Raw genomic sequence first — 17,223 nt, forward strand, 5'->3', positions numbered from 1 at the left:
GGCCTTTCTTGCAACTTCACCCCACTGAATCTCGCATAGCAGGTGGCTGGAGGACATCAGTTTCTCAACGACTCTGTCTTAAGCTTAGAGTTCCTAACAGCTTTTAGAGATCATCCTGCTGTTTAGCTACGTGGTCCTGCTGTCTGAGCAACAACATTATTGTCTGCATATGGAAGCATCAACTATCGTGTATACAATTTATTAAAAGATCTACAGGGACACGGATTGTTCAGATGACGGCACCAACGCCGTAGGCTGCAGCAATAAGAGCAGCGTCTTGGATAACTGAATACAAAATCATCTAAGAATCCATTGCTGCTTCTTTCCTTTCTTCCCTCCACCACCCTCAGCCTGTAATGTTGGTGCTTTTTATCTTTGAACTTGGGCAACAACAATGAATGGGTCAGTTTCACTTGTTTGTTTCCTCTGGGCATTTGCTTTAATGATCATGTTGCAAGAGACGATTCAGATACAAAGAACATAACAGTGCTTTGTCTTCTGTAAAAGCACACACTCTCAGAAATATTAGTCTCTGTGAACAGAACTTGCTATTTCATTCACACACCCTGTAGTTTTGTGCACCAGATTTTGTCTAGACAGAACAGCCCTATACTCTGTTTATGTCAGGAGACAAGAGGCACTGCTGTTCTGCCAAGCCAGGATAGCCCAAGCCAGAATCCCATGGCCAAATTACTCTTGCATAAGGGGCATAACATAAGCCTTGGTGGCAAATTGTCACTGATTATCAAGGGGGGATTACATTTATGGGCATGTGCCCAGTCATGCAATCAGCCATGCATCAACACCTTGTTAATGACCAGCAGTTTCTTGCCAAGACTTACTGTATTTCCTTCATGCAGATGTAACTTGGCAGTAGGATTCTGGCCACTGTCTCCTCAACATGCTTAGCCCAAAAGGACAAACACACCCAAAAATCCCCCCCCCCAATAGCAGAAAAAACTCACACACAACCATATCCCCAGAAACTCCTTCAGTTCCTATCAGTCAGGGGATGTGTCATGGCCAAACATTCAAGATCCACCTGGAGGAGGAAAAACTCTTCAACCAACAGCCAACAAAAAAAAAAATCACACAAAGAGAGCCCCAGGTAGAGACTGAAAGCAATATCCTTTAGTGTAATGATCCCCAAATTTGGGGTTCTGTCACTTCCAGAAACCCTAGCCAGCACAGCCAGTGGCCAGAGTTTCTGGGACTTGTAGTTTAAGAACATCTAGGGCTTCAAGATTGAAAATCTGTGCTCTGCTGGGTCTCTACATAAGGATAGGGGTTTAGGAAGTAAGCTGTTAGCTTTTGTCAAACTTCCATCGTGAAGATATCTGAAGCCCCATTCCACAGGCTACCTTGTCAATATATGAACCTCTGTGTGAGGTTTATATATTGATGGTGGCAGTGATAGTGCCCTATAATCAGGTCCTAACGTAAGCCATTTTCTGTGTTGTGATGGGCATGGCTTTAAAAAAAATCTCCCCCCCCCCCCCCGGTTGTATTCAAGGGCAGTAGGGAAGGAAAGTTCTTTGTCTCAGGACTGGTACAAAAGTCTACCAGAGTCCAAAGGAGCATAGAGCTTGGATCTGAAACTCAGAATAAGGAAAAGCCCTAGATGGGCCAGGCACTGAACCCCTCCATGAACCAAAACAGCCCTTTGGTCCAGTCTTCCCACTGGTCAAACTTTTGTTCCATTTCTCAGGGACTTCTGGCTGTTGAAGTCCAGAAGGTGTCTCTTCTAAGCTCTGATCCACACCCTCCCCATGCCACCTCCCCCCCCTACTCACAACTCTGGCCTGTTTTTGCTGTTCTGCAGATGTATCTTTCATGGCAGTGGCAAAACTGGCCTTCCACTGGGCCAAGTAGTAGGACTTCCACCATCATCCCATCCTGTCTCAGTCAACCCCACGGACGTGTACAATTGTTCTCATAAACCCCTAATGTGTCCCCTGAAGGAAGGAGGAAAGGCAAGTTGACTTAGTTGTAGGTGAGCCTAAAGAAAGAAGTCGCATTTCAGAAGCCAACTTTCAAGGGCCTATTTACTGAAGCTGGTACTGAAAGCAGGGGGAGATGTACTCTCCCATCCTCACTAACAAGATTTGTCAGAGTGAATGATGCAAGCTGAGCAGGTGTGGTTCTGGCCAGTATCTGGATGAGAGATACATTGTCAGCCTTGCTATAAGCTGTGTTGAGCCTTCTTAAACCTGTGGAAGAAGGGAAACACTGCCCTAATTTCTGACCTGCCTAGATCTCACTTAATTAACTGGCATAGTTTGCAAAAAGATGCAGTCAATTCTTTGCCACTAGAGAGTTCCTAAATCAAGACTGGTGCTTTTCTCTCTTTTTGCTGCACTGCTTCACTGGCAGGTTTAGTGACTCACAGAATTTCTCTTGCTTGTACCTGGAGGATTCTCAGGCTACATGGTGAGGAACATTGTGTTGTTATCAGGAAGCAGCGATTCCTCTGGCAGTATCTGGAAAGGGCATGAGTATCCCAGACAATGAAGATGGCAATTAATTAATTCATATTTTAACATACGCAGGATCACTGTTGCCAAAGAAAGGAACTTAGCTATTGCCCTTTTTGTTTCCTTTTTTTCTTGTTTTACAGATTAACTCATACATCTGGGAGCAATTTTGTAATTATTAGACATTCGCTTGTTAACAGTGCCTTTGCCATGTTCCTTAATGCTATTGTTCTCTCTCTCTCTCTCTCTCTCTCTCTCTCTCACTCTCACTCTCACACACACACACACACACACACACACACACACACACACACACACACACACACACACACACACATTTCTGGCTCAGTTTTACTAGCCTTTATGGATAGCAGCTTCACAGAGGCACTTCCTCTCGATCAAACCTTGATGCTCTTCTTTTTTTTCCACCAGCTGATTGCCTGGGAACCAGGACAAGAGGAAGACATGACTGTGATGACAGTGCGGCCTAACTTCCAAGACAATATCCATGTGGGATACATCCCAGGTCTCAAGAAGTTCACAGAATATTTCACATCAGTGCTGTGCTTCACCACCCCTGGAGACGGACCCCGCAGTCCACCGCAGCTGGTGCGCACCCATGAGGACGGTACGGCCCTTCCCTTTGGAGCTGGGCGCAGGCTCAGTTCTCGGGTTCCTGTATACCCATGAAACTGTGGTTCCATCCACTTTCCCCTAACCCACTGTTCAACCCAAGTTAAACACCATCTTCCACTGCGGGAGTCTTTGTGCGATACTGCTTTAGTGGCAGAGCCTGAGACCTCGTTGCTGAGACTGCAGTGACTCTCTGAAGGCCCCTGAATCCACCTTGGCTGTGGATACCGCAGTCAACCTTTCACCCAGTGCTGGAGGGCTTTTTGAATGCGTTTCCTCTGGAAGAGTCAGTGACCTGCACATTCCTTTTATTTTGATTTCCCTAAGGAATTCATGGATTGCTTGTCCCGTTGTAACTTTCTGGGTGGTGGGGTTGTTTGTTTGGCTAGTGCCGGGTCCCGTCGGACACCTCAGCTTCAACGAGATCCTAGACACATCTCTGAAGGTCAGCTGGCAAGAGCCCCTGGAAAAGAACGGCATCCTGACAGGTAAGTGGCATTTCCACCTGGGGAGGGCCCAGTGCTTCTTTTTACTGCTTAGGTAAGCTCCCACAGAGGCAATCTGTGTCTTTTGAGCCAGACTCTCATTTGCATTGACACTGAATCGCCTAGGAAGCTCCCACCTGGAAGCCACACTGGTTTTTCAGCTGCGATTCACAATCACAGAAAACACTTTGGAGGATAGAACCATAGCATCTGTTGGTCTCAGGAAGCTACAGGAAGCCTCCCAGCATTTAGTAAATAAATGTTAAAGCAGCTTGATGAACCAGAGGAAGTATTAGTGCAATATAAATCAGAATCCTAAAAACCCAGCAAGAATTGTTAGCCTTTACTTTGTTTGCCTCCTGGGTATATGTGAAAGTCATACGGTTCTATGTGTCTGTATGTATTTTGGGTTCTTTCAGGCTACCGAATCTCCTGGGAAGAATATAACCGCACTAACACACGGGTAACACACTATCTACCGAATGTGACTCTGGAATATCGCGTCACTGGCCTCACAGCCCTCACCACCTACACCATCGAAGTGGCAGCCATGACCTCCAAGGGACAGGGGCAGGTGTCCTCCTCCACAATTTCCTCTGGGGTTCCTCCAGGTAAGCTTGGCTTATAGGCATTCCCAACAGCAGAGCTTGAGCCAGGCCAGGAGAAGAAGCAAGGATGATTATATCCTTCTACTATTTATGGAAGTTTCAATTTGTACAAATGTGGTGTATCATCATTTTTAGCATCAAATGTAGTATATGAATACCCAGTTCCTGAGCTAGGAACCTGGTGGAGAGTGATAAATAATGCAATACATAAGAGTATGCAGTCCTGCATAACAAGCCACATAGTAAGTACAGACAGAGTTATTGAACAGTCCATTGTTTTTCTAGCTTTAAAAATAGATCGTTAGTCAGAAAGTACTGATAACAGCATTTCTTTATTAACCATTCACAAAACTGTTGCTGTATTGTGTTGGATTGTATTGTGTTGTACATGTATTGCATACATACCAGAAATACTGGATAACGTGCTATGTATCTGGTGGATCAGACCATAGTTCTCAAAAGCCCAAGCTGTAATGAATGTGCTGGAGTTTAAGGTACCACAGGAATCTGTGCTTATATTCAAGGTAGCTGTCCTAAATTGGTAGTCCTCTCCTTTGTTTACCTATGCTGCGAATCCCGACATCTTGCAGCCAGGCTTTGTTGGCTCCTAGGGCTGCTACTGTGGAGCAGTTCTGTCTCTCAGAGATTACAATCTTTCATTCCCCGTGGCTTCAAATTCGTCCCCTTGCATGGAGACTTTGGCTCAAGGTTGAAGCATACAAGGGAACGTTGACTTGTGATAGGTTTTAGGTAGCCAAGTGAGAGACATGTAGATCTCATTCTAAGTGTCCCAAAGTAGCTTTAACAAGTCACATGAAGAAGCTCCCTTTATGAGCCTGCCCAGATGTTAAAATCATCAGGAGAGGCCTTTCTCTCCTTCTCACTGTCTTCATAAGTGCATTTGGTGGAAACACAGGAGAGGGCCTTCTCTGTTGCTGCACCCAGACTCAAGCTCCCTCCCACAGGAGGCCAGACTGGCCCCATCTTTACTGTCCTTCTGCAAGCAGAAAAAGACGTTTCTCTTCAGGCAGGCTTTCCCTCCGTAATTGGCTACCTGGGAGGGGCTTTTAAATTGAGGGTTGTGCCTTGTTGCTTTGAATCTGTGTTTATAAATCCTGCTGAAGCAGACACAATATATATATTTGCTTGCTTGCAGTTTTTAGCTTTTAAATGTTGTCTATTCATGATGTAAGCCACCCTGAGTCCTTTTTAAGGAGAAAGTTGGGGTAAAAAAATATTGTAAATAAATAAATAAATATCCATGTCAACCTGACCAGAATTCTTGGGATACTAGAAAACTAGAGCTCTTCAGGGAATGATTTTTCAAGGTATATAATGCAACTCCAGAACATGTGAGGCAAGGCTGGCACAAACCATTATGGCTCATATCAATTGAAGTGCTTTCCCTTGTAGGCTATGCTGCTGTTTTCTTAATCTTCAGGTCCCAAACTTTGTCCAGGGTAAAACTTGTTTTATGGACTACAGCTCCTAGATATCTTGGGACTGTGATCCAAAATGAAAAGGAAACTTTGCTGAATTCTGATTAGGAGCATGAACAGTATTTCTCCTTTATAAAGAAGGGTCTGTACCTGGCTTCTTCAAACCTCCGTGAACGGAATTTTGACAGCACACTTCCCTGAACAGATAGTTTTGCATATTTGATTTAATTCAGTTTGTCTGTGCGAACTTTGACTTTGCCCATCTCAATTAGTTTCAATATTTGTTCTTTTGAGTAATTCAATTAATTCAAGTGTAGGTCTCATTCAGGCAGGCAGATAACACGTCTCGCACAATCTGACAACAACCAACCACTCACAAGCTTCCGCATTATTAAATTAACAAACATCAAAGTAATGAATATGAAATTACAGAAAATACCGTCTGCTCTCCTTGTGACCTTCATGAGGTGGAAATTTTGAATTCGATGAATATTTGAATCACTTCAAATATTTGTTTGAGACCTGCGCCGCTGACAGGCCAATCCAAGCATATGGTGGTGTTATAATGCATTGGTAATAAGCCACCGTGTTGGGCACTGAAAATCTTTTCCTTCAATTTTAGTTCCTTATCACGAATCATGATTGATGGGCTGAGTCAGGGTTACTTTGTGGAATTGGTAGTTTAAGTTAGCGAGGTTTCCTGATAAAACAATTACATACTTTGGGGACTTAATGTTAGAGATAATAACCAATAGTATGCATAATAAACACCCAATGATTACAGAACAGAAGGATACTTAGTAGAGATGTGCACAAATTAAGTTGTGTCCCTTTGTATAAGGTTCTCTGTGTGACACCACAGGTGTCACATGTTCACTCTCCCCACCTCACCCCTGGCTGGCTGAGCGACTCACAATCCATTGTATACTGCCAGTCCGCCTTCTGTGACTGTGATCCATTCCAGGGAGGAGCTCAGGCTGCCCTTCTCTGCCTCCTCCAGCAGCTAACCACTCTGATGAGGGGATTCTCCCTGTGCAGCCACTGTGTGGTCAGCTGCTGGAGGAGGTGGGGAGGCAGCCTGCACTCCTGCCTGGACTGCAGCACCATTGGAGAAGGACGACCCCAGCTGGCTGGGGGGTGGGGAGAGGAAATGTGTGGCACCTGTGTTACAGCACAGAGGACTGCATACGAAGGGAGACAACTTAATTAGTGCCCATCTCTAATACTTAGTGATAGGAAGAATCCTGCTGAAGCAGACACAAGTATCCCACAGTGACCAGAAAAGTGTATCTGGAAAGTCCACAGGCCAGAGGACATGAAGGCAGCTGCATCATTCTTTTCATGTTCCCTTGTGACACATAAGGACCTGCTGCCTCTGTTCCTTGAGGCAGCATGTATGTATCACGACTAAGCCACTGATAGCTTGATTCTTCGTGAATTTGTCTAACCCCCTTTTGAAGGCAATTTAGGAACACAGATATATGAGCTTTCTGTTGCCTTGCATTTGTCCTCACAGAATGGTCTATTCAAGCTCTTCCTTTTTGCCTTTTTCCACCTCGGTACTGTATGATGTCAAACATGAGCTTCCTCTAGCTTTACCCTTTGCCATTTGTCTCATGCTTGAAAGCCCATAGGAGAAAACATATCTGGGGTGGGGTGCATATGCAGTATGGAACAACTGGATTAAGTGACCCTTTCCCCTTCTATCAACTGCTGGAGCTGCTTTTGATAGGTAAAGTAGTTGCCTTGGCTTTGTTACATATACCCAAGTGTAACACAGCATCCCTCAGCTCTACACCCTCCAGATGTGTTGGACTACAACCACCACCATCCTCCAGTACTCTGGCTAGGGTGATGGGGGTTGTAGTAAGCCTGAAAGATGATGGAAAGTGATGCATTCTACGGCATGATCACAAGGGGGCAAAAAGCTAAGTGTGCAAGAAGCAGGGCAACTCATTTGGCACTCTTTTCTTGTATAGATCTGTCATGTTGTGGCAGTTCTCTTCTTGAATTCTGTGGGTCTTAAGGAGACAAGATTATATCTTCTTTTTGAAGTTTTAGATTCTCATTGTTTTGAGGAACCAGTAAAGACTCTAACTGGAAAAGAAAGTGAAGCAAATGTTTTTCAAAAGAGCAAAATTGTTATTTGTTTTCCTCGGGTGTAAAAGCAAAACCTATCTTATTGCCATAGTTGAGGTTAATGAAGATTTCTCTCCTAAAGTTACGGCACTGAACATTCAACTATGGTCGGTAGCACCTTTATCTTCTTTGATCTATGCTTATTGTGTTCGTTGTTGTTGTTCCACATTTTAAATTGTTTTCATTCTGTAGTTGTTTTAACAAGTGCGGGGGGAGTGTTTAATTGCATTTTAATATAACTGACTGGCCAAATATCTATTGTTTCCATAAATTAAATGGCATAGGTCATGTCAGCACAACAAGGTGCTGGTGAAGTTCCTGAATGCAAGCCCCAGAAACATAACCAGTGCCTTCGTAATTAGTGGCAGTTTGCTGCCATGAATTAACAGCATTTCACTTACGCAAGTGAAATCGGCTCTTGGATGCTAGCCATTCTGTTTTATTCATTTTGTGAGCTTCCTTCGATCTATGTATTGGCAAGAGGCACGACATAACACACTGTGTTAAAGTAGGTCACCATTAAAGTAGGCCTATTTGAATCAATGGAACTTATGGAGGAGTTGACTATGGGCTTACTCTAGTGTATTTTACTGTATGAAACAAATAGATTCCATGTCTTAGTCCTCCCCACAACCACCAACTGTTTGCAGCATATGCTGAAATATGTTTCTCATATTATGGATAGTCTGCTTCTTCAGTGCAAGTTATGGTAACAATACTTGTCCACAAGACAAAGAATAGTTGAGCCGATGGATATTATCTTGGAGTGGTAGACATCCAAAAGTTCCATGTTTGAATTCTCTTTGTTCACAGAGCTCCCTGGGGCTCCTACCAACCTTGGCATCTCAAACATTGGTCCCCGTTCAGTCACTCTTCAGTTTCGTCCCGGATATGATGGGAAGACCTCCATTTCTAGGTGGCAGGTAGAGGCTCAGGTAAGCCTGTGGCTGGGACTCCTCCAACAGTGGCAGAGATGAACAGCAGAGGAAGTCCTATTTCTTTTGTACAGTATCTCTGCACTCCAACTGGGATGTGACACCGCAGAACTAAGTTGACCATTCAGAATGAGATGCAAGGATTTAATTTGCATGTGTTCACTTTGCAAAGTTTTAAGGAAATTGAAATATTTCAAATATTGCAATGCGGCAAAGAGGGAGACAGCATGAAAAAATAAGGGACAGAGAGAAGAGGAAATGGAGGATAACAGTAAGTAAGAACCATAGGCAGGATTATGTATAGTCCATGGTTGCATAGAGCTTAATGGGGATTTGTCATAACAGTTTCACATTTTAAAAGAAATATTCTCATCCTTGCTTCAAATATAGGCTTAAGACTATTTGAGCAATGCCTGTTAAAATTTCAAAAGGAGACATTTTTTAATGAGCACATTCCTGGGAAGTACTCTTACATCCAATGTGTTTGTATTTGGTGTAAAGATATCAAACACAAGTTATTCTGTTTTCTGATATCTAAGAATAACAATCACCAAATTCTACAAGTTTAGCCAACAAAGACTGGGGGGGAGAAGGCAAAAGCAGGCAGTGATCTGCAGAACGGTAGGTCGTTCTCCAGCCTGTTAATTGGCTTGCTTGTTTTCCTTCCTCCCAGGTGGGTCAGGTTGGGGAGAGTGAGGAGTGGAGCCTCATCCACCAGCTGTTCAATGAGCCAGATGCCCGTTCCATGGAAGTGCCCAACCTCAATCCCTACACATACTACAGGTGGGTGCTGCTGTATCAAAAGAAGTGGAGAAGAGGGATCATAATGGCCAGACGGTACATTTCCTGTGCTGGCCATTCACAAGAACTTAAAAGGAGCCCCACTGACACAAACCAAAGGCCCATCACGTTCAGCTTCCTGCTTCCCACAGAGTCCAGCCAGCTGCCTCTTGAAGTCAGCAGACGCTTCCTTTGTTGCTCCTCAGCAACTCCTAATGAAAACTGCAATTCCTCTGATGATACAGGAATCATGGCTCATAGCCGCTAATAGACCAGGTCCCCATGAAGTGACACATTTCCCACTAAAGAAAGGCTGCATCTCAAGATGCTGAAAAACTGTGTTTCTTTTATTCCCAAAGCTTATATTAGGAAAAGTAACTGGTGAGCAACTTCCAGAGGTCCAGGGGTGACATAATCTCTCCACATACTTTAGAGGCCATCTCACCATGTCCTTCAACACCTCCTGGACATTTGTCTTTCACTTCATAAAGCTCCTTAATCTGTCTCTTGAGGGTGTAGGAAGCAACCTTGTCCTTTTTCCAAAACCGGAAGGGACTAGGTATTACATCACATGGAGGGGTGTAAGTAGGAAAATTTGCTGAAATTGCCTTCACACCTCTGGAGGACATGAGAGGCTTTTTTATCTACAAATGTTGTGAATCATGCATGTTTTGGAATACTGGAGAGCCATCCTGGGGGGGCGGCTCAAGGGGAACACACATGCCACACTCTGAAATAAAACCAATGAATTTCTTTAGCATCTTGAGATCTGTTCCATTTTTTATCAGAGATTATTGGTAGTTTTGCTCCATATTTTTTATATGCATTATTCATGCAAGTTTTTTTAAAAAAAAACAATCCCCACACAGTTCTATATCAGCCCTGTACAGAGTTCCTTATATTTTATCAAGGGATTGCTTCATTCTAGGAAGATGACAGAAGGAAAAGTGGATGTAGTGACTAGTAATCTGTAGTCGTGGAAGAACCAGGGAAAAGGGGAGAGTTGGGCCATGAATGTCTTGTATGCCAGCATAATAAATGTACTGACTTTTGGAGATTCCATGGGGGGAGCATAATATGGCTAGTTCTGGGAGAGAAAACTCATCAAAGGTCACCGCAACGTTCCTCTGACCTCTAATCATTTCCCCTTCTGCTGTCAGCTTCCGCATGAGACAAGTGAACATTGTAGGCACCAGCCCACCAAGCTTGCCTTCTCGCAGGATTCAGACGCTGCAGGCCCCCCCTGACATCGCTCCTGCCAATATTACGCTGCGAACAGCCAGTGAAACTAGCCTCTGGCTGCGATGGGTGGTAAGCAATTGCATATTAGGGGCCCTCAGCCCTAGAAGTGTCTCTGGAGGGAGAAAGAGGGAATAATGAAACAGCTGGGTTGGGGGGTCAAACCACAGGGGATCAGTCAGCCGGATACCCTTTGCCTAGCAAGCCAAACAAACTCTTAAAAAATGCATCTGAAATCAAGAAGATTCCAAGGAATCAGTTTCTGTCAAGTTTTTCTATCTTTTAACAGTGTAGGTGTGCCCATAGGGGTATTACCTAAGAACCTATGAAACATTAATTATATCATGATAGCTGCCATTTTGAATCAACCGATTGTTCAAATTTACTTTTCCTCTGCCAAAATTAGATTCCCCCCCCCCATGATATCATGCTGTGAATGGCCAATTCTTGCCGCTGCCAACAGCAATAAAAATACCACTGAGCCTTTTTTCCAGAAATATATGCCACCACATTCCATATTAAGCAAAAATTAGTGGAATTATAATTTCACCTGCAGGTTCTGCTCTGGTTCTGGGAAAGCTTTTCATGTCTATGCCATTCTGATCTTTATCTGTGGCACTGAGGCAGAGAAATTACCCTCATAATGAGATCTGGGTTTGTGGGGTTTTATTCAGTTTTTAAGATTTAAAAGAAAATGTACAGTTATTTTCGTTTCTTCCCCTCTTTGACCATTTAAGGTGCATGCTGGAGGGCCCACTTCAATATTTATCCATTTCAACTCAAGAAAGTTATTAAATGACTTTAAATTTAAAAAAACACCGTTTGATCACCATCTTTTAGGAAAATGATAAAACATTTTTAAAAGGCATATCTTAGCTAGGGTTGGGAAAATGTGCCATCTCAGTATGGGGAGAGGCTGGAGGCCATAAATAGTATGGGGAGAGGGTGAAGGCCAGAAATACTCAGTGTGGGGAGAGGTTGGAGGCCATTAAAAAAATCAAAACAATCAGTAAAAATCTCCCTTTGTTTTCCAGCCCCTGCCAGAAACAGAGTACAATGGGAGCCCTGAGTCTGTGGGGTACCGGTTGCGCTATTCACGCCTAGATGGGCGCAGTCGCACACTGACCAACACCATTCATGACCGTATGGAGCGTGAATTCACCATTGAGGACCTAGAAGAATGGACTGAGTATCGTGTGCAGGTGCAGGCCTTCAATGCCATTGGGCCTGGGCCGTGGAGTCAGACCGTGGTGGGGCGAACTCGGGAGTCAGGTACCCTCTCCACCCTAGCCTTGTCACTAGGCCTTAAGGCAGTCTGGCATCCCTTCTCACAGCCAGCCTGGCCGCCCACCTGCCTGGCACTTTGCAAGTGGAGTTCTGGGCCACGTGTTGTCTTTTATAGAGCCCCCTCAGAAGAGCTAGTTACTCCTCCCTGTTCTTCTCTTTGTATATACAGTGCCTTCATCTGGACCCACCAATATCTCAGCCCTGGCTACTACATCTACCTCTGTGCTGGTGCGATGGAATGACATCCCTGAGGCTGACCGAAATGGGCTTGTTCTGGGTTACAAAGTATGCATCAGAAACACAGACCTTGTTTGCCAAAACAGATTAGACTTCTCATCATTTTCCACAGGCCCAGATGTAGAAGCCCCAATCAGAAGCCTTGAGTCAGTGCTTCTACATGCAGATCCCCTGCTATCTACGTCTCAGCTCTGTCCTTCTGGATCACTTGAGGAATTGGGACTTTGCAAATGGTTTTAGAGCAGGGAAGAGCAGGGCCCCTTAATAAATATTTTTAACCAGTTCATTTTGATGGTTTTTGCAGGCAAGCCTAAACAAGACAAGCCTTGCTTCTTTTCCCTCTCCCTTTTCCCTCCCTATTTGTGCTTGTTCCAAGCCTTCGGTAGTCTCTCCCTCCTATGTGTTTTTTTGTTTTCACCTCCCACCCAGTTCCATCTCATGCCCCAGCCATTTTCAAAGTGCCCAAAATTTCTGACTGTCCCCTTTTCTCTGCAGAACTTTCATTACACCACTGTTGCAGGAAGGACTACTTGATCAAAAGCTTCCGACTGGGGTTTCTGATCAGGCAGTGAACAAGTGGAATTCTTAGAAAGAAACATAAAAAACAAATTTTCTGCTGGACTTCTCTAGAACTAAGTTTTGTTTGGTTGTTTTTGTATTTTGGGATTCAGTTTATACTATGGGGGTGGAAACGAGTGCTATGCCAACTTCCCATACCTTCCAAGGGAAGTTGCCATAGCACTCAACTCTACCTTCATAACAAACTGAAAAAGGAAATGAACCATCTCTAGCAGAGAGGCAAACAAACCCCAAAAAACCCAGAAAGTCTCAGATTTTGTCACTGTTGGAACTCTTTTCCTTTCACCACTGATGTCCCATCCGTTTTAGGTGATGTACAAGGAGAAGGATTCAGATGCAAAGGCCCAGTTCTGGTTGGTGGAAGGCAATGCTTCACGGAGTGCTCAGCTGACAGGCTTGGGAAAATATGTCCTGTATGAGATCCGAGTGCTGGCCTTCACTCGCATTGGTGATGGTGTGCCCAGCCACCCACCCATCCTTGAGCGCACACTGGATGATGGTAAATGTCCACAGTTATCTGCCTGCTGTTCAGATGGCCATACAAGGAAGGGAACTGCATTGTAACACCTGTAAATGTAAAAGATGTAAGCTTTCCAATTCCAATCATCTAGAACTCTTCACCAGATTAGATGGTTGGGGGCAGGGGGAAAGGAGTGAGGGAGGACACTGAAGTAAAAAGAAAAAATTGGCTAACCTTTTCGAGTGATGGAGTGCTGAACTAAAGTTCAGTCCCCAAAATGAAAAGTAGGCACTTGAGGAGTCAGATAAGCATGCAGGTGCCTCATGACTTCTGACAAAGCCCACCAGGAAGAAGGAGATAATATGGAGATTCCCCTTCTTTCAAACACAGCAGACCATAGCAGCTAGAGAAACTGCACCTGGCCGTGGCTGAAATACACTGGTTCCTGATAACACACATTGCTCGTGGTGTGGTCCAACTCAATCACACATTATAGAACTACTATATTGTTTACTGAGATAATGTTTTGCATTATTATCTAAATTTTGTTGTTGTTTTGTGGTCAAAGTGATTTATGCCAGGGCTTTTATTTGCATAGTCTATTCTCGGCTTCTGCCTAAGGATATGTATGTATGTATGTATGTATGTATGTATGCATGTATGCATGTATGTATGTATGTCTTGATAGTGGCCCTTAAACCCCTGTTCTCTCTTGTCTTTCTGTATTCCAGTGCCTGGGCCCCCAGTAGGAATTCTCTTCCCTGAAGTGAGAACTACTTCTGTCCGGCTAATATGGCAACCACCTGCTGCTCCCAATGGAATCATTCTTGGTAAGCAAGTAGCTTCTACTCTTCATAGAAAAGGCAGACCAGAGTGGCTAAAGTGAAAAACCATTTTTGCTTTTTCTGTCTGCCCTACTGGATGTCCATCAGTAGGGCAGTCCATTGGAGGCCTGACAGGAGGATAAAGGGATGAACCTACATCATGATCTATGGGCCACTCTTACAATAGCATATCCTCTCTTTAAATGGGCTCTACAATTTTAGTCACTTTCCCTTGAGAAGGACTTCTTCCACTTTGATGGCAGTAAGGATGGGTGTTAAGGAATGAAGGTCCCTTTCTGTCTGCATTTTCTAATAGCCTTTGCATTTCAATTGTTTGCAGCGTATCAAATCACCCACCGCCTCAACACGACAACTGCCAATTCAGCCAGTGTGGAAGTACTGAACCCCAGCGCACGCCAGTTTACTGCTACTGGACTCAGACCTGAGTCCACCTATCTTTTCCGTATCACAGCCCAAACCCGAAAGGGCTGGGGCGAAGCAGCAGAGGCCCTAGTGGTCACAACAGAAAAGAGAGGTAAGTGGCCACGTTGGCCTGGGTATCCTCAGAGTTGCAGTCCAAAACAAGTGACTTTTCGAAGCTCTGAACACTTTAAGCAGAATATAGAAGTTCTGAAAAAGTAATGTGGATTGTATTAATCATATATTTATCAGGGTGTTATCAAAAACTTTTATGAAACAATGATTGATCAGTTATTGTTGCTGTAGTCCCAATAGATCAGGGTTGCTCTAATGGTAAACCATTTTTTTTTCAAGCAGTCGGGAAAAAATCAGGAAGAACATGAGATTTCCACCTACCCATCCATCTAATATTTCTATAAATATCACATGGAATGTGATAAGAGCATGCATCAAAAGTATTTTTCTTACTATTTGAGCTGCTGAAAACAACCCCATTATTGGCAAGGATAAGATTGCTTAAGAATTTTATTATAAACAAAATATAGGAAAGGAACAATAAACTTCTCATTTCCCCCATCCCCCGTGATAAATTATCAACTTCTCTCATAAATTCTTATTTTATTTTTCTCTTGTTCATTTTCTTTTCTTTGGCAGTCTATGTACTTCTAAATTTTTCCCCTTTAAAGAATAGAAAGAGTAGCAAACACAATTCAGCTGCCGAAGAACAATCCAACCTGACCTGTTTCATGCTGACAGAGTGCTGCTCTCTTTTAAACAAAGCTAATGGAAGCATTACTTGAAAATGCAAACATGCACCCCTTTATGACCTTGTCCCCTGTGATGAATAGTACCCCAGTGAATACACTGGAAATCATGTTGGAAGCTTTTCTCGGATTTCTAAGCTAATATCTGTTGCTATAAGCCATAAAGTATATAAATTATATCAGATAGAGAAGTCAAAAATGTGTGACTGCACACCACCCACAAAGTCTATGAGGGGGCAGTGGTCTTTAGGATTCCTTTGGCCAAATGCAACAGGCATGTATTAAACTTCATTTAAGATTATTTCCCCTTGTGCCACTCCATATTTCTGCTATTGCCAATGTGTCCCATTTTCACCCCAAGCTTCTAGCCTTCAGTGATTTGTGCCTCTCTCACCCCACCCAGACCGTCCCCAACCTCCCAGCAAACCGATCGTATTGCAGGAAGATGTCAAGGCAAGGAGCGTGCTGTTATCCTGGGAGCCAGGCAGCGATGGGCTCTCACCAGTTCGCTATTACACTGTGCAAACACGGGAACTCCCCGATGAGAAATGGGTGCTACATTCTGCTTCTGTCAACCACAACACGACATCCTATGTAGTCAGCAGGTGAGACAGCAGCCGGTGGCTTGAAGGAAAGGCATTTATTGGGAAGGATAAGTTCCATTGTCAAGGAGACCTGTTCTGAAGCCCTGGTTTTGCCGACCAGTTTTGTGGCTGGGTTTGGAGCAAATCACGCAACCATCAGAATGTGCTCAGTTTCCAATTTGGAGGATGCCTTCTTAGTCGGAAGTGAGTTCTCCTGTTTTCTTCATAACTAAGCCTGGAGAATAAGAGTTAACCAATAAATGGTACAGTTTTCCCTTAAAAGCTTTTCCGAAGTGCTTAGCAAGCAGGAGTTCTGGAGGAATACATTTTAAGAAGCCTTCTGGCTTGGCAACACAGGGGTGTAGCCTGAACGGTCATTGTGGTTGCATTTTGGGCTGTTCCCCTAAGTGTCATGTGATTTCCTTGCAGGCTGAAGCCCTTCACCACTTACAAATTCCGGGTTAAGGCAACCAATGACATTGGTGACAGCGAGTACAGCGAAGAATCAGAATCACTCACCACCTTACAGGCTGGTATGTAAACTCATCCAGTCATGAATGACTTCAGAAGGACATTCAGTCCCCCTCCAGTCTTAGGAATATCCAGCACAAAAGGCATGGCCTAGCAAAGAAAGCCAAAGTAGTATACAAACCTACCTGGCCCAGTTCTGTCTTAGGTATTTACTAGTCCTGACATTAGCCCAATCACAGCAAATGCATATAAATTCATAATTTGGGGTGGGGGGATCAGGAAAGTGTATACCTCTTTCCTAATATCTAGTCACATTCCTACATTAATTAATTGATGAAAAGATTAGGCTTCATTATGGACAACAGAATTTAAATGCCATAAAATACAAAAGACTAAGGGCAAAACCAAAAGATCAAAATTAACACTTAGTGCCAACCAGCACTACGTATGCAGCAGCCTTGACAGAGTCCTTGCTCCATTGCAGTATTTAAGTTTTAGAGGCCTCTTGAGGGCCTGCAATGATGTGCCTAGTGAACATCAAAAACGGCAAAAGTCCCACATGCAGGAAGTCCTCTATACCTTGGGAATGCCGGCTGGATTGTTTTATGGGTAGGCGCTCTAGCTAGGTCTCTCTGATTCTGCTCTAGAATATGGATAGTTCACAATTACAGTCTATCAGGTGAACTCACATTTCTTATGGTTTTAACAGCCAATACAAATGCTTTAAATTGGGCCCAGAAAAAAAACTGGCCACCAGTCGTTTGGTACAGTGTAGGTGTCGTGAAGCTCCATGGGCTCCATGATCACTGCAGATGGTGACAGCAGCCACAAAATTAAAAGGCACCTGCTTCTTGGGAGGAAAGCG

The 17,223-nt window shown here is 43.9% G+C and overlaps 1 protein-coding gene across 3 annotated transcripts in view; it reads left to right on the forward strand.

The window, feature by feature from the left end:
* Nucleotides 1–17,223, forward strand: part of SDK2 (sidekick cell adhesion molecule 2) — a 374,517-nt gene that overhangs the window by 319,643 nt on the left and 37,651 nt on the right. For all 3 annotated transcript variants that reach the window (XM_072990757.2, XM_072990758.2, XM_072990759.2), the window contains exons 19-31: nt 2,907–3,102; nt 3,497–3,595; nt 4,012–4,203; nt 8,592–8,713; nt 9,387–9,496; nt 10,654–10,804; nt 11,767–12,004; nt 12,189–12,304; nt 13,145–13,334; nt 14,027–14,125; nt 14,460–14,654; nt 15,707–15,908; nt 16,317–16,420. In XM_072990757.2, the coding sequence (XP_072846858.2) occupies nt 2,907–3,102; nt 3,497–3,595; nt 4,012–4,203; nt 8,592–8,713; nt 9,387–9,496; nt 10,654–10,804; nt 11,767–12,004; nt 12,189–12,304; nt 13,145–13,334; nt 14,027–14,125; nt 14,460–14,654; nt 15,707–15,908; nt 16,317–16,420 (2,014 nt within the window). The remainder of the gene's footprint in view (nt 1–2,906; nt 3,103–3,496; nt 3,596–4,011; nt 4,204–8,591; nt 8,714–9,386; nt 9,497–10,653; nt 10,805–11,766; nt 12,005–12,188; nt 12,305–13,144; nt 13,335–14,026; nt 14,126–14,459; nt 14,655–15,706; nt 15,909–16,316; nt 16,421–17,223) is intronic.

The sequence above is a fragment of the Pogona vitticeps genome, chromosome 2 (assembly GCF_051106095.1).
Source record: "Pogona vitticeps strain Pit_001003342236 chromosome 2, PviZW2.1, whole genome shotgun sequence".
Classification (NCBI taxonomy): Eukaryota; Metazoa; Chordata; class Lepidosauria; order Squamata; family Agamidae; genus Pogona; species Pogona vitticeps.